Here is a 13,316-nt window from a genome sequence, read left to right as displayed (position 1 = left end):
TTGTACACGTATTATTCGAGCGGTGCACGTAATTTTATACTGCACTAGCACTGGTGCATGTAACTTTATCCAAATTGTATCAACTATAAGCACCAGTAGAATGAACCAATATTGGAATAAATAAGGAAAAAACAATTTCTAGTGTGTTGTCTTTGTCTTCCCTGCGTTTTATGACTCTCACACACGGAGCGAGTTGCTGTGCTCTATTTGTTGTGGAAAGCTGACAAACATCGCCAGCGGCGCCGTCCCTGGGTTCACAACATCCTCATGAGACGTTCCCAATTTGGGGAGTTTCATTATTTGCTGCAGCTACTGCAGCTGCAGGAGCTCCAGTTTGAGGACCTCCTGTCCCGTTCCTGCGCGCACATGTAAACTACGGAGCCCTGGAAGTGTCATCGCAAAATGTTTTGCATGTGGAGAGAATGTTCGCTCGTTTTATTATATTGTGCACACGTTTTATTAGAAATGGATGTGGTCAGGGTATCATCATGGTTTGGGTGCACAAGGACATATAGAGAACTCTGGCTACCCAGCATGGCATCATCTGGAGTTTAAGCACATTAAAAAGGATGCTGAGGGCGAAGCATCTCCCCATCGTAAGGATGACAATTTAGATCATATCATTTTGAATGAAAGGAAAACATGCGCACATTTTATTATAATTCGAGGGCTCAATTAAAGGAATACGTGCGCACGAATTATCACGGCCATTACAACGTGCGCACATTTTCCTGGCCGTGATAATTCGTGCGCACGTTTTACTAATTCGTGGGCTCAATTAAAGGAAAACGTATGCACAAATTATCATGGCCAGAAAAAAAATATCACTTTAAGTGACCTCTCCCGGGTTCCATACGTTCATGCGTGCATTTTTTGGAAAAAAAAAGTGGCTGCTGCTGCTGCTGGTCTCTCCTCAAACTCTCCCCAGAGAGGAAGAGTCTGACACATCACAGGAGGAGTTTTAAGGTTGATATAAGACTGACTTTTGGTTGTGCAAGTAACTTTTTTTTGGTGCAAGTAATTTTTTTGTTACTAGCACCAGTGCAAGTACAACCCCTGGCAAAAATTATGGAATCACCGGCCTCGGAGGATGTTCATTCAGTTGTTTAATTTTGTAGAAAAAAAAGCAGATCACAGACATGACACAAAACTAAAGTCATTTCAAATGGCAACTTTCTGGCTTTAAGAAACACTATAAGAAATCAGGAAAAAAGATTGTGGCAGTCAGTAACGGTTACTTTTTAGACCAGGCAGAGGGAAAAAAATATGGACTCGCTCAATTCTGAGGAATAAATTATGGAATCACCCTGTAAATTTTCATCCCCAAAACTAACACCTGCATCAAATCAGATCTGCTCGTTAGTCTGCATCTAAAAAGGAGTGATCACACCTTGGAGAGCTGTTGCACCAAGTGGACTGACATGAATCATGGCTCCAACACGAGAGATGTCAATTGAAACAAAGGAGAGGATGATCAAACTCTTAAAAGAGGATAAATCATCACGCAATGTTGCAAAAGATGTTGGTTGTTCACAGTCAGCTGTGTCTAAACTCTGGACCAAATACAAACAACATGGGAAGGTTGTTAAAGGCAAACATACTGGTAGGCCAAGGAAGACATCAAAGTGTCAAGACAGAAAACTTAAAGCAATATGTCTCAAAAATGCACAACAAAACAAATGAGGAACGAATGGGAGGAAACTGGAGTCGACGTCTGTGACCGAACTGTAAGAAACCGCCTAAAGGAAATGGGATTTACATACAGAAAAGCTAAATGAAAGCCATCATTAACAACTAAACAGAAAAAAAACAAGGTTACAATGGGCTAAGGAAAAGCAATTGTGGACTGTGGATGACTGGATGAAAGTCATATTCAGTGATGAATCTCGAATCTGCATTGGGCAAGGTGATGATGCTGGAACTTTTGTTTGGTGCCGTTCCAATGAGATTTATAAAGATGACTGCCTGAAGAGAACATGTAAATTTTCACAGTCATTGATGATATGGGGCTGCATGTCAGGTAAAGGCACTGGGGAGATGGCTGTCATTACATCATCAATAAATGCACAAGTGTACGTTGATATTTTGGACACTTTTCTTATCTCATCAATTGAAAGGATGTTTGGGGATGATGAAATCATTTTTCAAGATGATAATGCATCTTGCCATAGAGCAAAAACTGTGAAAACATTCCTTGCAAAAAGACACATAGGGTCAATGTCATGGCCTGCAAATAGTCTGGATCTCAATCCAATTAAAAATCTTTGGTGGAAGTTGAAGAAAATGGTCCATGACAAGGCTCCAACCTGCAAAGCTGATCTGGCAACAGCAGTCAGAGAAAGTTGGAGCCAGATTGATGAAGAGTACTGTTTGTCACTCATTAAGTCCATGCCTCAGAGACTGCAAGCTGTTATAAAAGCCAGAGGTGGTGCAACAAAATACTAGTGATGTGTTGGAGCGTTCTTTTGTTTTTCATGATTCCATAATTTTTTCCTCAGAATTGAGTGATTTCATATTTTTTTCCCCTCTGCTTGGTCTAAAAAAGTAACCGTTACTGACTGCCACAATTTTTTTTTATGATTTCTTATAGTGTTTCTTAAAGCCAAAAAGTTGCCATTTGAAATGACTTTAGTTTTGTGTCATGTCTGTGATCTGCTTTTTTCTACAAAATTAAACAACTGAAAAAACATCCTCCGAGGCCGTTGATTCCATAATTTTTGCCAGGGGTTGTAGGTTTAAAAAATGTATTTCGACCCCTGGTGTATTTCCTCGTACAGATTGGGCAAGCGAGGTTAATAAATAATCTATTTTATTGCTGTTTTTTAGCTGCGTCAACAAAATTTTGTAGATAAATATGGCATATGTTCATGTCCGACTTGATTTTCCGAATCATTTTAGCTTTCTGGTTTGGAACGAAGTGTTCAATATGTTCTTGACTGTTAGGAGCTTTGTTTTCATCTTGTTGGTCTTCATTTTGCTTGTCCACTTCGAACTCGTTTGCTGTTAATTCCTCCCATTCAAACTTGTCAGTGTAATAAAATTTGCTTGGAGAATGGTCCTCATTGACACTCATAGTTTCTTTGTTTGCTTTTTTGTTTTATTTTGCTAATGGTTGTTGTACATTGTATGCTGTTTCCCACAGAGGGATCAGGTCACCACTCTCTGTCCCATTATCACTGGGGTCAGTCATGGTTAGTTTATTTATTTAGACATGGTTAGTTTATTTTCTGTGTTTGGCTGGAAATTTGGAAGTTCTCTTTTATGGTCATAATGTTCTTGCTTTGTTCTACCTGAGATGAGTGACTAGTTTTATTTTATTTAGTTTTATACATCTAGATCTAAATTATTTTTATTTTTTATGTCTAACCGATGCTAATGAGTGGACAGGGCAGCTGTGTGTCATGCTGTCAGTTCTGTATCGGCACTGACGAAAAGCTTCTCCCAGCACGGTGATGGTTGACTCGTTCTTCTGCTTTTTTTTTTTTTTTTTTTTTTTTTTTTTTTTGTGGTCAAGACTGGGAGACTTTTGCTTTCTCCTGTGAATCCATGATGGCAACTGTCTGAATTGTTTGGGCTTTGGTCTTGCTGCATCCAACACAACTTGGCCAATGCAAGGGGAGGCATCAACATATACAAATGAGTGCAGTGTGAAAAGCCCATTACCGTGACCAATGATGGTTGTCATCCCACTCCACAGCTCCCTCATGTTGTTCTGCTGGAGCTTGCTCTCCAGCTTCCTCCTGTAACTGTCCTTCCCCTCTGTGATCATCTTCCTCAGTTCCATCTGCACCCTCTTCAGCTCCTCCACTCCTGATTGCAGCCTTTCTTCCTGTTCAGTGTCACCTTGATCTCCTTAGTCACTTATGGTTTGTTGCTGGAGTAATGGCGCACAGTCTTGGTTGGGATGATGTTGTCTGTACAGAAGTTGATATAACCCATTATGCAGTCCGTAGTGCTTTCGATGTCCTCCCCCTGCGTTTCACAGTGCACACCCCAATCGATCACCTCAAAACATCCACAGAGACTGTCTTCTGCCTCATCTGACCACCTCTGAACCACTGTGGTGGTCACAGGTAAACGGCAGGGAGGTAAATTGGCTCTGAATAGAGCAGGTTATGGTTCGCTTTGCTGAGTGGGGGGAGGGCTGTGGCACTGTGTGCTTCCTTGACATTATCATACAGAAGGTCTATAGTCTTACTTTCTCTTGTTTTAGAATCAGCAAACTGCTTGAAAGTGGGAAGAGATGTTGAAAAGTTAACATGGTTAAAGTCCTCAGAGATGGCAATGAAAGCACTGGGGTGCAGCGCCTGTAGCCTCGCCGTCACGGAGGTGATGACGTCACAGACCTGCGACGTGTCTGCTGCTGGTGGGATGTAAACAATAAAGACAATGGCATGTGAAAACTCCCTTGGCAAATAAGGACAAAGACTCGCTGCCAGCAACTCGATGTTTGGATTACACACACACGCACGCGCTCCTTCACTGTAACGTGTCCAGGATTGCACCACTTGTTGTTTACGTAGATGGCGACTCCCCTGCCTTTGTTTTTGCCACTGTCAGCGCAGCTCTGGCACCCTTACACCAACTGAAATCTGGGTATACTCACTACAGCGTCCGGGTATGTTGTTGTGTAGCCAGGTCTCCGTGAAGCACAAGGCTGTGCCCTCACAAAAGTCGTTCCTCACAAGTGATGTCAATTCATCCATTTTGTTTGCCAGTGATCTTAATGTTCTCCCATCACAATGGAAGGAAGATACAACCAATATCTCCTCTTCCTTTTCCAGCTTCTCCTCCTGGCTCTACAGCCCCAGTATTTCCTTCACAGTTCTTAAGGGATATCATGCCTTTCCCTGTTCGTGCTACTGCATCAGAGCTCCATCAGCTGATCCCTCGTGTAGACAAAGGCGCCCTGGTGCTGCTCCGCCATGGCCGGGAACCCCGCTCGGAAAAGTACTCCACACACCAGGGAAATGATTAACGAGTGAAGCAGCATGTTTTCACTGACCAATAAATTACTAAAAACTGTTAACTAAAAGAAAGTATGGAAGAAGAAAGAATAAATAGTAAAAGGTAGGGATGGTTATTGGAACCGGTTATTTTCGGGTGTTAAGAAATTATTCCATCCATCGACATCAGTAGCCTAAAACCACCCCAGAATATTTAGAACCACAAATAAACTTGATTCTTGGTTTGCTTATTTATTTTGCCATTAAAATTGGCCATCACTTATTAAAATAAAATAACTTCTCAAGGCCAGGGCTTCTCAGAGTCTGGGGACTATTTAATCACAGCGCAGCAAACGAGGTCAGTAGGCTGAGCGAGTCCGAGTGAGGAGGATTGTAGATATCTCTCCGCTCAGTGCTTTCAGGCTGCAGAGGAGGGGGAGACCCGCTGCCGCTCTGGGACAACAGAGACGTTCACTTTCAGTCGCCAAACATCAGATAAGTCTCCGATGACGCAAGGAAAAGTAGTTAGATTTGTCGCTAGTCGCTTTTGAGAAAATAAGTTGTCAAGAGGGTTTGGAAAGTCGCCAGATTTAGCGAGAAAGTTGCTAATTTGCAACACTGAATGTAAACGCACGCAATATGAATTCATCCGTGAACAGTCCTGTACCGAACACTTCGTACCGAAACGGTTCAATACAAATACATGTACCGTTGCACCCTTAGTTACAGGCAATCTGCTTCTTTTTAAAATACTCACACTTTCTGTTTCTGTGAAGGCTCTCAGTTGTCCAGGTGGTTTCCGTAGTGGAGAAGCTTGAATCTTCCACTGGACTGGGTTGCTTGACGAGAGGACGTTTCGCTTCAAATCGCAGAAGCTTCCTCAGCTAAAATTCTTGCTCTGGTAGTCTGAATTCTGTCTGACCCTTCTCGACAAGGGTTGCTTTTCATCCCATACATGGACAAGTCACGTTCAGCTCGTTGGATCTTTATGGGCCAGTCACACGGCACTGAACGAAACAAGAAATCTGGACCTTCGTTGCCTGTTGTTGGCATCGTTTAACCTTCGCACAGCCTCGTTTCTGCAGCAGGCGCTTCGTCAGGATTTTTAAACTGTTGAAAATTTTGAACGAAGGGCAACGAAAACCTCAATTCGTCTGTCTCGTTTTGCTGTCGTTCTTGACGTTTTTTAAGCGTTTGTGTAGTTTTTGTAACGTTATTGTTTAATTTGACTTCGTTGGAACAACTGAACGTTTTCACACAGCGCAGAAGCCGGTTTGTGAGCGCTGAGGCTGCTGCTGCGTTCATGTACATCGGAAATTACAGGGCAAACTCAACCTGCTTGCTTGGATTTTTTTGATCTGTGTGGGGGGGCAGCTTCAGTGGGCTCAGGCACCTTACATATGCCAAAATTAATCTTTTGTGTGGATATAATTAATTATTTTGCCACAAGCAACTGTTGAGTTTGAAACAACAAAAACGTTGTGTAATTTCCGACGGTACTTGAATGCAGCATCAGCGGCAACAGGAGCTCCCGCGTGCGCTTATTATTTTTATTAAATATAACAATCTGAGTGTAGGAATGACAATCCAGTCCTTCTGTACATGTGGCAACAGGTAGATGAATCAAAGTGATTATATAAAGAGCTGTTCTGGAAGAAAGAATTCATGTTGTGGATTAGCTGCAGCTGGTGGAATAACTGCACATGTGAGTCAATGCGCGTGTTCACACGCACTGATTAATTTACTGTTCTGATATATTCAAACATCTTTACACTTATATTTATATTTATTCTCCCTTTTGACAGTTTTCTGTTATAAATAAATATATAATACTGTGATACAGCAATGACCACGGTGCACTTTTTAAAAATTTTTTTTTTATTTTTAGTTTTTTAATTGGAGGTAGACGGAGCGCGAAGCGTGTCAACAGACAGTGTGGATTCTGATAATGATGGACATGATCCCTCTTTTGTTCTGGACGAGGAACCAGAGCAGGTGGTCCACCGACGTGCACACAGATCTCCACAGATTCTGTTTGCAGTTTCTCCAGGGTTCAGGCACTATGAGCTCCGTCCCAGCGCCGAGTCCTGGAACGCAGAGACGCAGACACACACTGCTCCAGCTGTGGCTCCAGGTGCATTTCGTCGAGATCATGAGCTTTGGTTTTGTTAATTTCCTCTTTCGTCCCTTTTGCGCTCTTGCTTCACAGACTGTTCGGTGATAAAAGCTCTTTCGTCCACTTTTCTCAACGAATTGTGACGTTTTTTACTTTTTCCCTTCGTTCAGGAATCTTCGTGTGCCGTGTGACTGGGCCATAAGTTATTGATCCATTCGGATATCATCAATGTTTGTGCAAGACGTTGGGCTTGGGAGGTTGGACAAAGTTGGATGACAGTCAAACGGAATGCTGATGGTATGGGAACTGTGCAAATGATGAGGAACCGTCAAGACCGAAAGCAAAACTGTACGGATGAATTGACATTGTCGTCTGGATCTGGTCACATTTTTTCAACAGTTTGAAAATTGTGACGACGCACCAGCTACAGGCACGAAGCTGGATGACGATTAAATGTTGTCTCTGAAAGTCAGCGTAAGTCCAGATTTCTTGTTTTGTTTTGGCTTAGGTGTCCTTCGTTAGTGCCGTGTGACCGGGGCTTAAAGCATGTATAGTAGGGAAGGACTGATGCAGATCTGAAAGACTACATATCAAAATATTCCTTTCTGCTACTTCTGTGGAAGAGAACATACTGTATACTCAGTAAGTCAGTCTTTCACTGTTCTCTAACAGTTTTAACACAAATTGCTTCTGACATTTTTCACCCTCTCGAGGAGACAGCCTAGTTGAAGACCTGCCATCATTTTTGCAGTTTAGTGTGGTGTGGTGTAGGGTTCTGGGTGTGTGGCTGTAGTTTTTGCTGCTTTTTTTTTTTCTCTTCATTGAGAAGAATGACTACAACATGTTGATGCAAAATGACTGAGACACTTGCACAAGATGTTTGACAGCATTGCACATAGCTATGAGAAAGTGAAAACCCGTTATGTATTCATCCTGCAGAAGGGGGAGGAGTTATACAGTCTGAGCAGCACCACTGTCATTGGAGCAATTTTTATTATTCAGTATTTAAATTTTTTTTTAATGATTATTTTTATGCAGTTTAATTGTGCCGCATGCTTCAGGATATATTTTCTTTCTCTCTCTCTCTCTCTCTCTCGATCTCTCTCTCTCTCTCTCTCTCTCTCTCTCTCTCTCTCTCTCTCTCTCTCTCTCTCTCTCTCTCTCTCTCGAGACACTAAACAGTCGACTCTGGCTTATGTGTAAAGTAGACGCTATTGTCATTTGACCATGACTTTCGATAGACAAACTTGCAGACTGTGTAGGATCTGGTAACAAAGGGATACATTCCAGTTGGAATGGCACAGTGAGTGCAGGTAAAACTGAGTTGAGGTTGTCATTGTGGTATAGCTGGAAACATCAATCTCCTTGCTTACGCTATGCTGAAATGTACCCAGCCTCCACACCAGTGTTCGCACACATTTGTATGAAGTTGGCCTTGGGTCAAGAAAAATTTTAGATTTTGTGGAAGATACAGATTTAGGATCATATTTAACTCACATTCTTACAATGTGTCTCATTGCTATAACTAACTAGATAGATAGAATTTTTTTTCTTCATGTTGTTTGTACTTCAAGAATCAGTGCTACTACCCGCCTTTCAGTTTGTTTAAGGATGTACAATACAGGACTATTAGATGCTGCCAGACATCTTCCCTCTCAGGAGTGTCCTCTAGTTTCACAAATTTGTTTTCAGGCTCCATTCTAAAGTAGAGAGATTATTATTAATAGTAGTAGTAATTTTACTGTTAGTAAAATATAAACATATGGTCGTTCAGAGCAGAAAGTAATCTGTATTAAAATAGTTTGGTGTGACTCGCACAGTCCCAAATGACTTAAAAAAAACAAACAAAAAAAAAACCCTCCATAGTATACTGACACTTTAACTGTAATTACCCTGTCAGCCTAACACTGAATTATTTTGCTCCTCTTTCTGCACCTGGATGTTCTAAACCGTTGCCTCCAGGTGGCAGTGTGGCACCACATTTTGCCTGGTTTCACTATTCCTGTATTTATTTTTTTTTCCTTATTTTCTGTCTTATATGCTTGCTCATTCCTTTTCTGTCTCCCTGTAAGTATTGCCTGTTAAATCTCTCGATCTTGTTTTCTTCCTTATTTTCTCTTTCTCCCCCTGGCCTTTGTTCTGAGGAGCCACATTTTTTTAAGCTGAAGTAAAGAGGCATTGGCTGCTTCTTGCTTTTTTCCTTTCTTTCTTTTTCCTTCCCTCTGCACCCACAATACATTGGAAGCATTAAGCAACCCAACTCATAAGAAATAATTGGAGTCATAAAGACTGTTGTAACTTCACAAATGAAAGGGTGACGTTTGAGCTCTGTTGACTTCCACCCACTCTTATTTATTAAAAAAAAAAAAAGAACTCCATCTAAATGGTGCTTTTGACTGGTATATTAGGAGACCAGTTTTATCCAAATTAATACATTAGATGTCAAATGTACCAACATTTCAAACATGGACAGTGATGGAACCTGCTGTATTCTGAAAGAAATGTAGTACAGGGAAGAATATGAAAAGCTTAAAAGTTCATATTTTCCTGACTTAATCAGCAACATAATGCCTTAACAAAAGAATAATCGTTAAACTTTGTGTTTTCCCACAACTTCAGGTATGCTGTGCCACCAGAACATGGCAAGAGGCTTGAGAGGCTGGCACAAGGTAAGGCACTTTGATGATTCTTTTTTTATTCTGCCTTTCCATAATCTGCCCGTTTTTACTTCTGCCAAGGATGTAATAAAATCATCTGTGTTTGTTTGTCTGTCTGTCTGTTAGCAGGATTATGTCAAAACTATTACATGGATTTTGATGAAATTGTCACCACAGATAGATATTAGGCCATGGAATTAAATTTTGGAGGTGATCTAGATTCTAAATCAAGATTTCATTTTACAGTGGGGCCAACAAGTATTTAGTCAGTCCCTGATTGTGCAAGGTTTCCTATTTAGAAAGATGACAGAGGTCTGTAATTTTCATCATAGGTACACTTCAACTACGAGAGACAAAATGAGGAAAAAAAATCCCGGAAATCATTGTAGGATTTTTAAAGAATTTATTTGTAAATTGTGGTGGAAAATAAGTATTTGGTCAATGACAAAAGTTCAGCTCAATGCTTTGTAACATAATCTCTGTTGGCAATGACAGAGGTCAAACGTTTCCTCTAAGCCTTCACCAGGTTTGCACACACTGTAGTTTGTATTTTGGCACATTCCTCCATGCAGATCTCCTCTAGAGCAGTGATGTTTTGGGGCTGTCGCAGGGCAACATGGATTTTCAATTCCCTCAACAAATTTTCTATGGGGTTGAGGTCTGGAGACTGGCTTGGCCACTCCAGGACCTTGAAATGGTTTTTACAGAGCCACTCCTTTGTTGCCTGAGCGGTGTGTTTCGGATCATTGTCATGCTGGAAGACCCAGCCACGTTGCATCTTCAGTGGCTTAAAAAAGTCTTTTGGCTTAAAATCTCACAATACATGACCACGTTCATTCTTCCCTCAACACAGATCAGTCGTCCTGTCCCCTTGGCAGAAAAACAGCCCCAAAGCATGATGTTTCCACCCCCATGCTTCACACTTGGTATGGTATTCTTGAAATGCAACTCAGCATTCTTCTTTCTCCAAACGTGACTAGTTGAGTTTTTACTAAAAAGTTCTATTTTGATTTCATCTGACCACATGATATTCTCCCAATCCTCTTCTGGATCATCCATATGCTCTCTGGCAAACTTCAGACGGGCCTGGACATGTACTGGCTTAAGCAGGGGGACACGCCTGGCACTGCAGGATTTGAGTCCCTCCCTGCGTAGTGTGTAGCCTTTGTTACTTTGGTCCCAGCTCTCTGCAGGTCATTCATCAGGTCCCTCCGCGTAGTTCTGGGATTTTTGTTCACTGTTCTCATGATCATTTTGACCCCACAGGATGACATCTTGCGTGGAGCCCCAGATGGAGGGAGATTATCAATGGTCTTGTATGGCTTCCATTTTCTTACAGTTGCTCCCACAGTTGATTTATTCACACCAACCTGCTTGACCATTGTAGATTCACTCCTCCCAGTCTGGTGCAGGTCTACAATTTTCTTCCTGGTGTCCTTCAACAGCTCTTTTGTCTTAGTCATGGTTGAGTTTGGAGGCTGACTGTTTGAGGCTGTGGACAGGTGTCTTTTATATAGATAACAAGTTCAAACAGATGCCATTAATACAGGTAACAGGTGGAGGACAGAAGAGCTTCTTAAAGAAGTAGTTAGGTTTATGACAGCCAGAAATCTTGCTTGTTTGTGGATGACCAAATACTTATTTTCCACCACAATTTACAAATAAATGGTAAATGGACTGCATTTATATAGCGCTTTTCCATCTGCATCAGACGCTCAAAGCGCTTTACAATTATGCCTCACATTCACCCCGATGTCAAGGTGCTGCCATACATGGCGCTCACTACACACCGGGAGCAATAGGGGATTAAAGACCTTGCCCAAGGATCCTTAGTGATTTTCCAGTCAGCTGGGGATTTGAACCGAGGATCTTCTGGTCTCAAGCCCAACACCTTAACCACGAGACCATCACCTCCCATCATCTATCCATCCATCATCACAAATAAATTCTTTAAAAATCCTACAATGTGATTTCCTGGATTTTTTTTTTCCCCATTTTGTCTCTCATAGTTGAAGTGTACCTATGATGAAAATTACAGACCTCTCTCATCTTTCTAAGTAGGATAACTTGCACAATCAGGGACTGACTAAATACTTGTTGGACCCACTGTATGTGGGCTTTGAAGGATGACGTCAAACCTACTTCACAGATCCTCAAAAAATTTGCACCACAGACAGATATTGGGGTAGAGGTGGGCAATCATGTGCCATGAAGGCCCAAGACACTGCAGGTTTCCCTTTCTACGAATCACCTCAGCAGGTTATCTCATTGATGTTCAGGTGTCTCAGCAGGTTATTTCACTGATGTTCGGATGTCTCAGCAGGTTATCTCATTGATGTTCAGGTGTTTATGTTTAGGGGAGAAGCTCATCAGCAAACCCACTTGCTGAGGTGATTGGATGCAAGGAAAACCTGCACTGTCTTGGTGGTCATTCTCCACCCCTGTATTAGGGCATGGAAGGCTCCACTGAATTTTAGAGGTGATCCGGATTGGCGGTTGTCAGAAATTTGTGATTACGCTTGTTTTTAATATGCAGTCATGCACATGAAAAATAAGGTGCTTCACATGCTGCAAACACATCTTACGTAATTCATAGTGCATGTTTCACATTAGGGCAGTGGTCGGCGCAGGGATAACTGGCCAGTGTTGATGAATAAAGGGTCCCTCTCTGTCTGTGTTTATGTTAGACCAAATGATGATAAAGAAGAAGTTTAGTGTGAATATTTTTCAAATGAGTATGGGGAGACAAACCTTTTTGGAGTTTGAGAGTGATTTGGTCTGATGTATTAAATGGAAAAGCAACCCTGATCAGGAGACTCAGATATCGTGGTAGAGACAAGACCCATAAATGTTCATACATGTAAATGTTTTTGAAATGGCTACCTGCATGTGTGTTGAGCACATAACAGATAAATACGCTTTCAGTAATGCACATCAAACCCACTTGGTGGTGTTCAGGATTATAGGAAACAGTGTCACCTCAGCTTTTGTACATGACTTTACTCCTCATAAATACTCGTAAAACAAGTATTTATCAGTTTGCTGTTCTCTAATCCTTGAGCATGAGTTAATTTTAACTCATCCTCTCATCTGCCAACCTGTGATTTGTCAGGGATGTGAAGATGTTAGACACACAATTTGGCTTTTTGAAGCGCACAGAAAACATGACATGAAACTAGAGCTGCAGTTATCGATTATTTTAATAATTGAGTATTCTATCGATTATTCTGGCGATTAATCGAGTAATCGGATAAAAAGTACTGGACTGGACTGGGTCCCTACTTGATTTTTTTTTTATGCCTCTTTCTCTGCGATTCAGCAGATGCATTACAGCTGGAGGTTGAACATGCAAGCCTCGTAGTCGCTTTTTTTTATAAAGCTACCGTGTTTGTGAAGCATTGAATGTTGCCCCAAAAAAGCGAAAACTAAAAAGCAAAACAGTGCAAGTCTGAACAAAACAGACAGCAGCCGGCTTCAACTGTGGGTGACCCGTCGGGTCAGTAGTCACTCGCCACGTCGAGCAAATTGTGTGTTTTGTAAAAATAGACAAATGCACTGCTTCGCTTTAAATGCGCAGTAAGTCTATTTCATATGATC

The 13,316-nt window shown here is 41.5% G+C and overlaps 1 protein-coding gene across 1 annotated transcript in view; it reads left to right on the top strand.

Moving 5' to 3' along the window:
* The window catches only part of kdm4b (lysine (K)-specific demethylase 4B), a 169,569-nt gene that overhangs the window by 35,968 nt on the left and 120,285 nt on the right, over positions 1-13,316 (top strand). The window contains 1 exon segment of the mRNA XM_034179170.1: positions 9,682-9,731. Within this exon segment, the coding sequence (XP_034035061.1) occupies positions 9,682-9,731 (50 nt within the window).

This window comes from Thalassophryne amazonica, chromosome 10 (genome assembly GCF_902500255.1).
Source record: "Thalassophryne amazonica chromosome 10, fThaAma1.1, whole genome shotgun sequence".
Taxonomy (NCBI): Eukaryota; Metazoa; Chordata; class Actinopteri; order Batrachoidiformes; family Batrachoididae; genus Thalassophryne; species Thalassophryne amazonica.
Note: the sequence above shows the minus strand (reverse complement) of the source record. Positions and strands in the feature narration are given on the sequence as shown.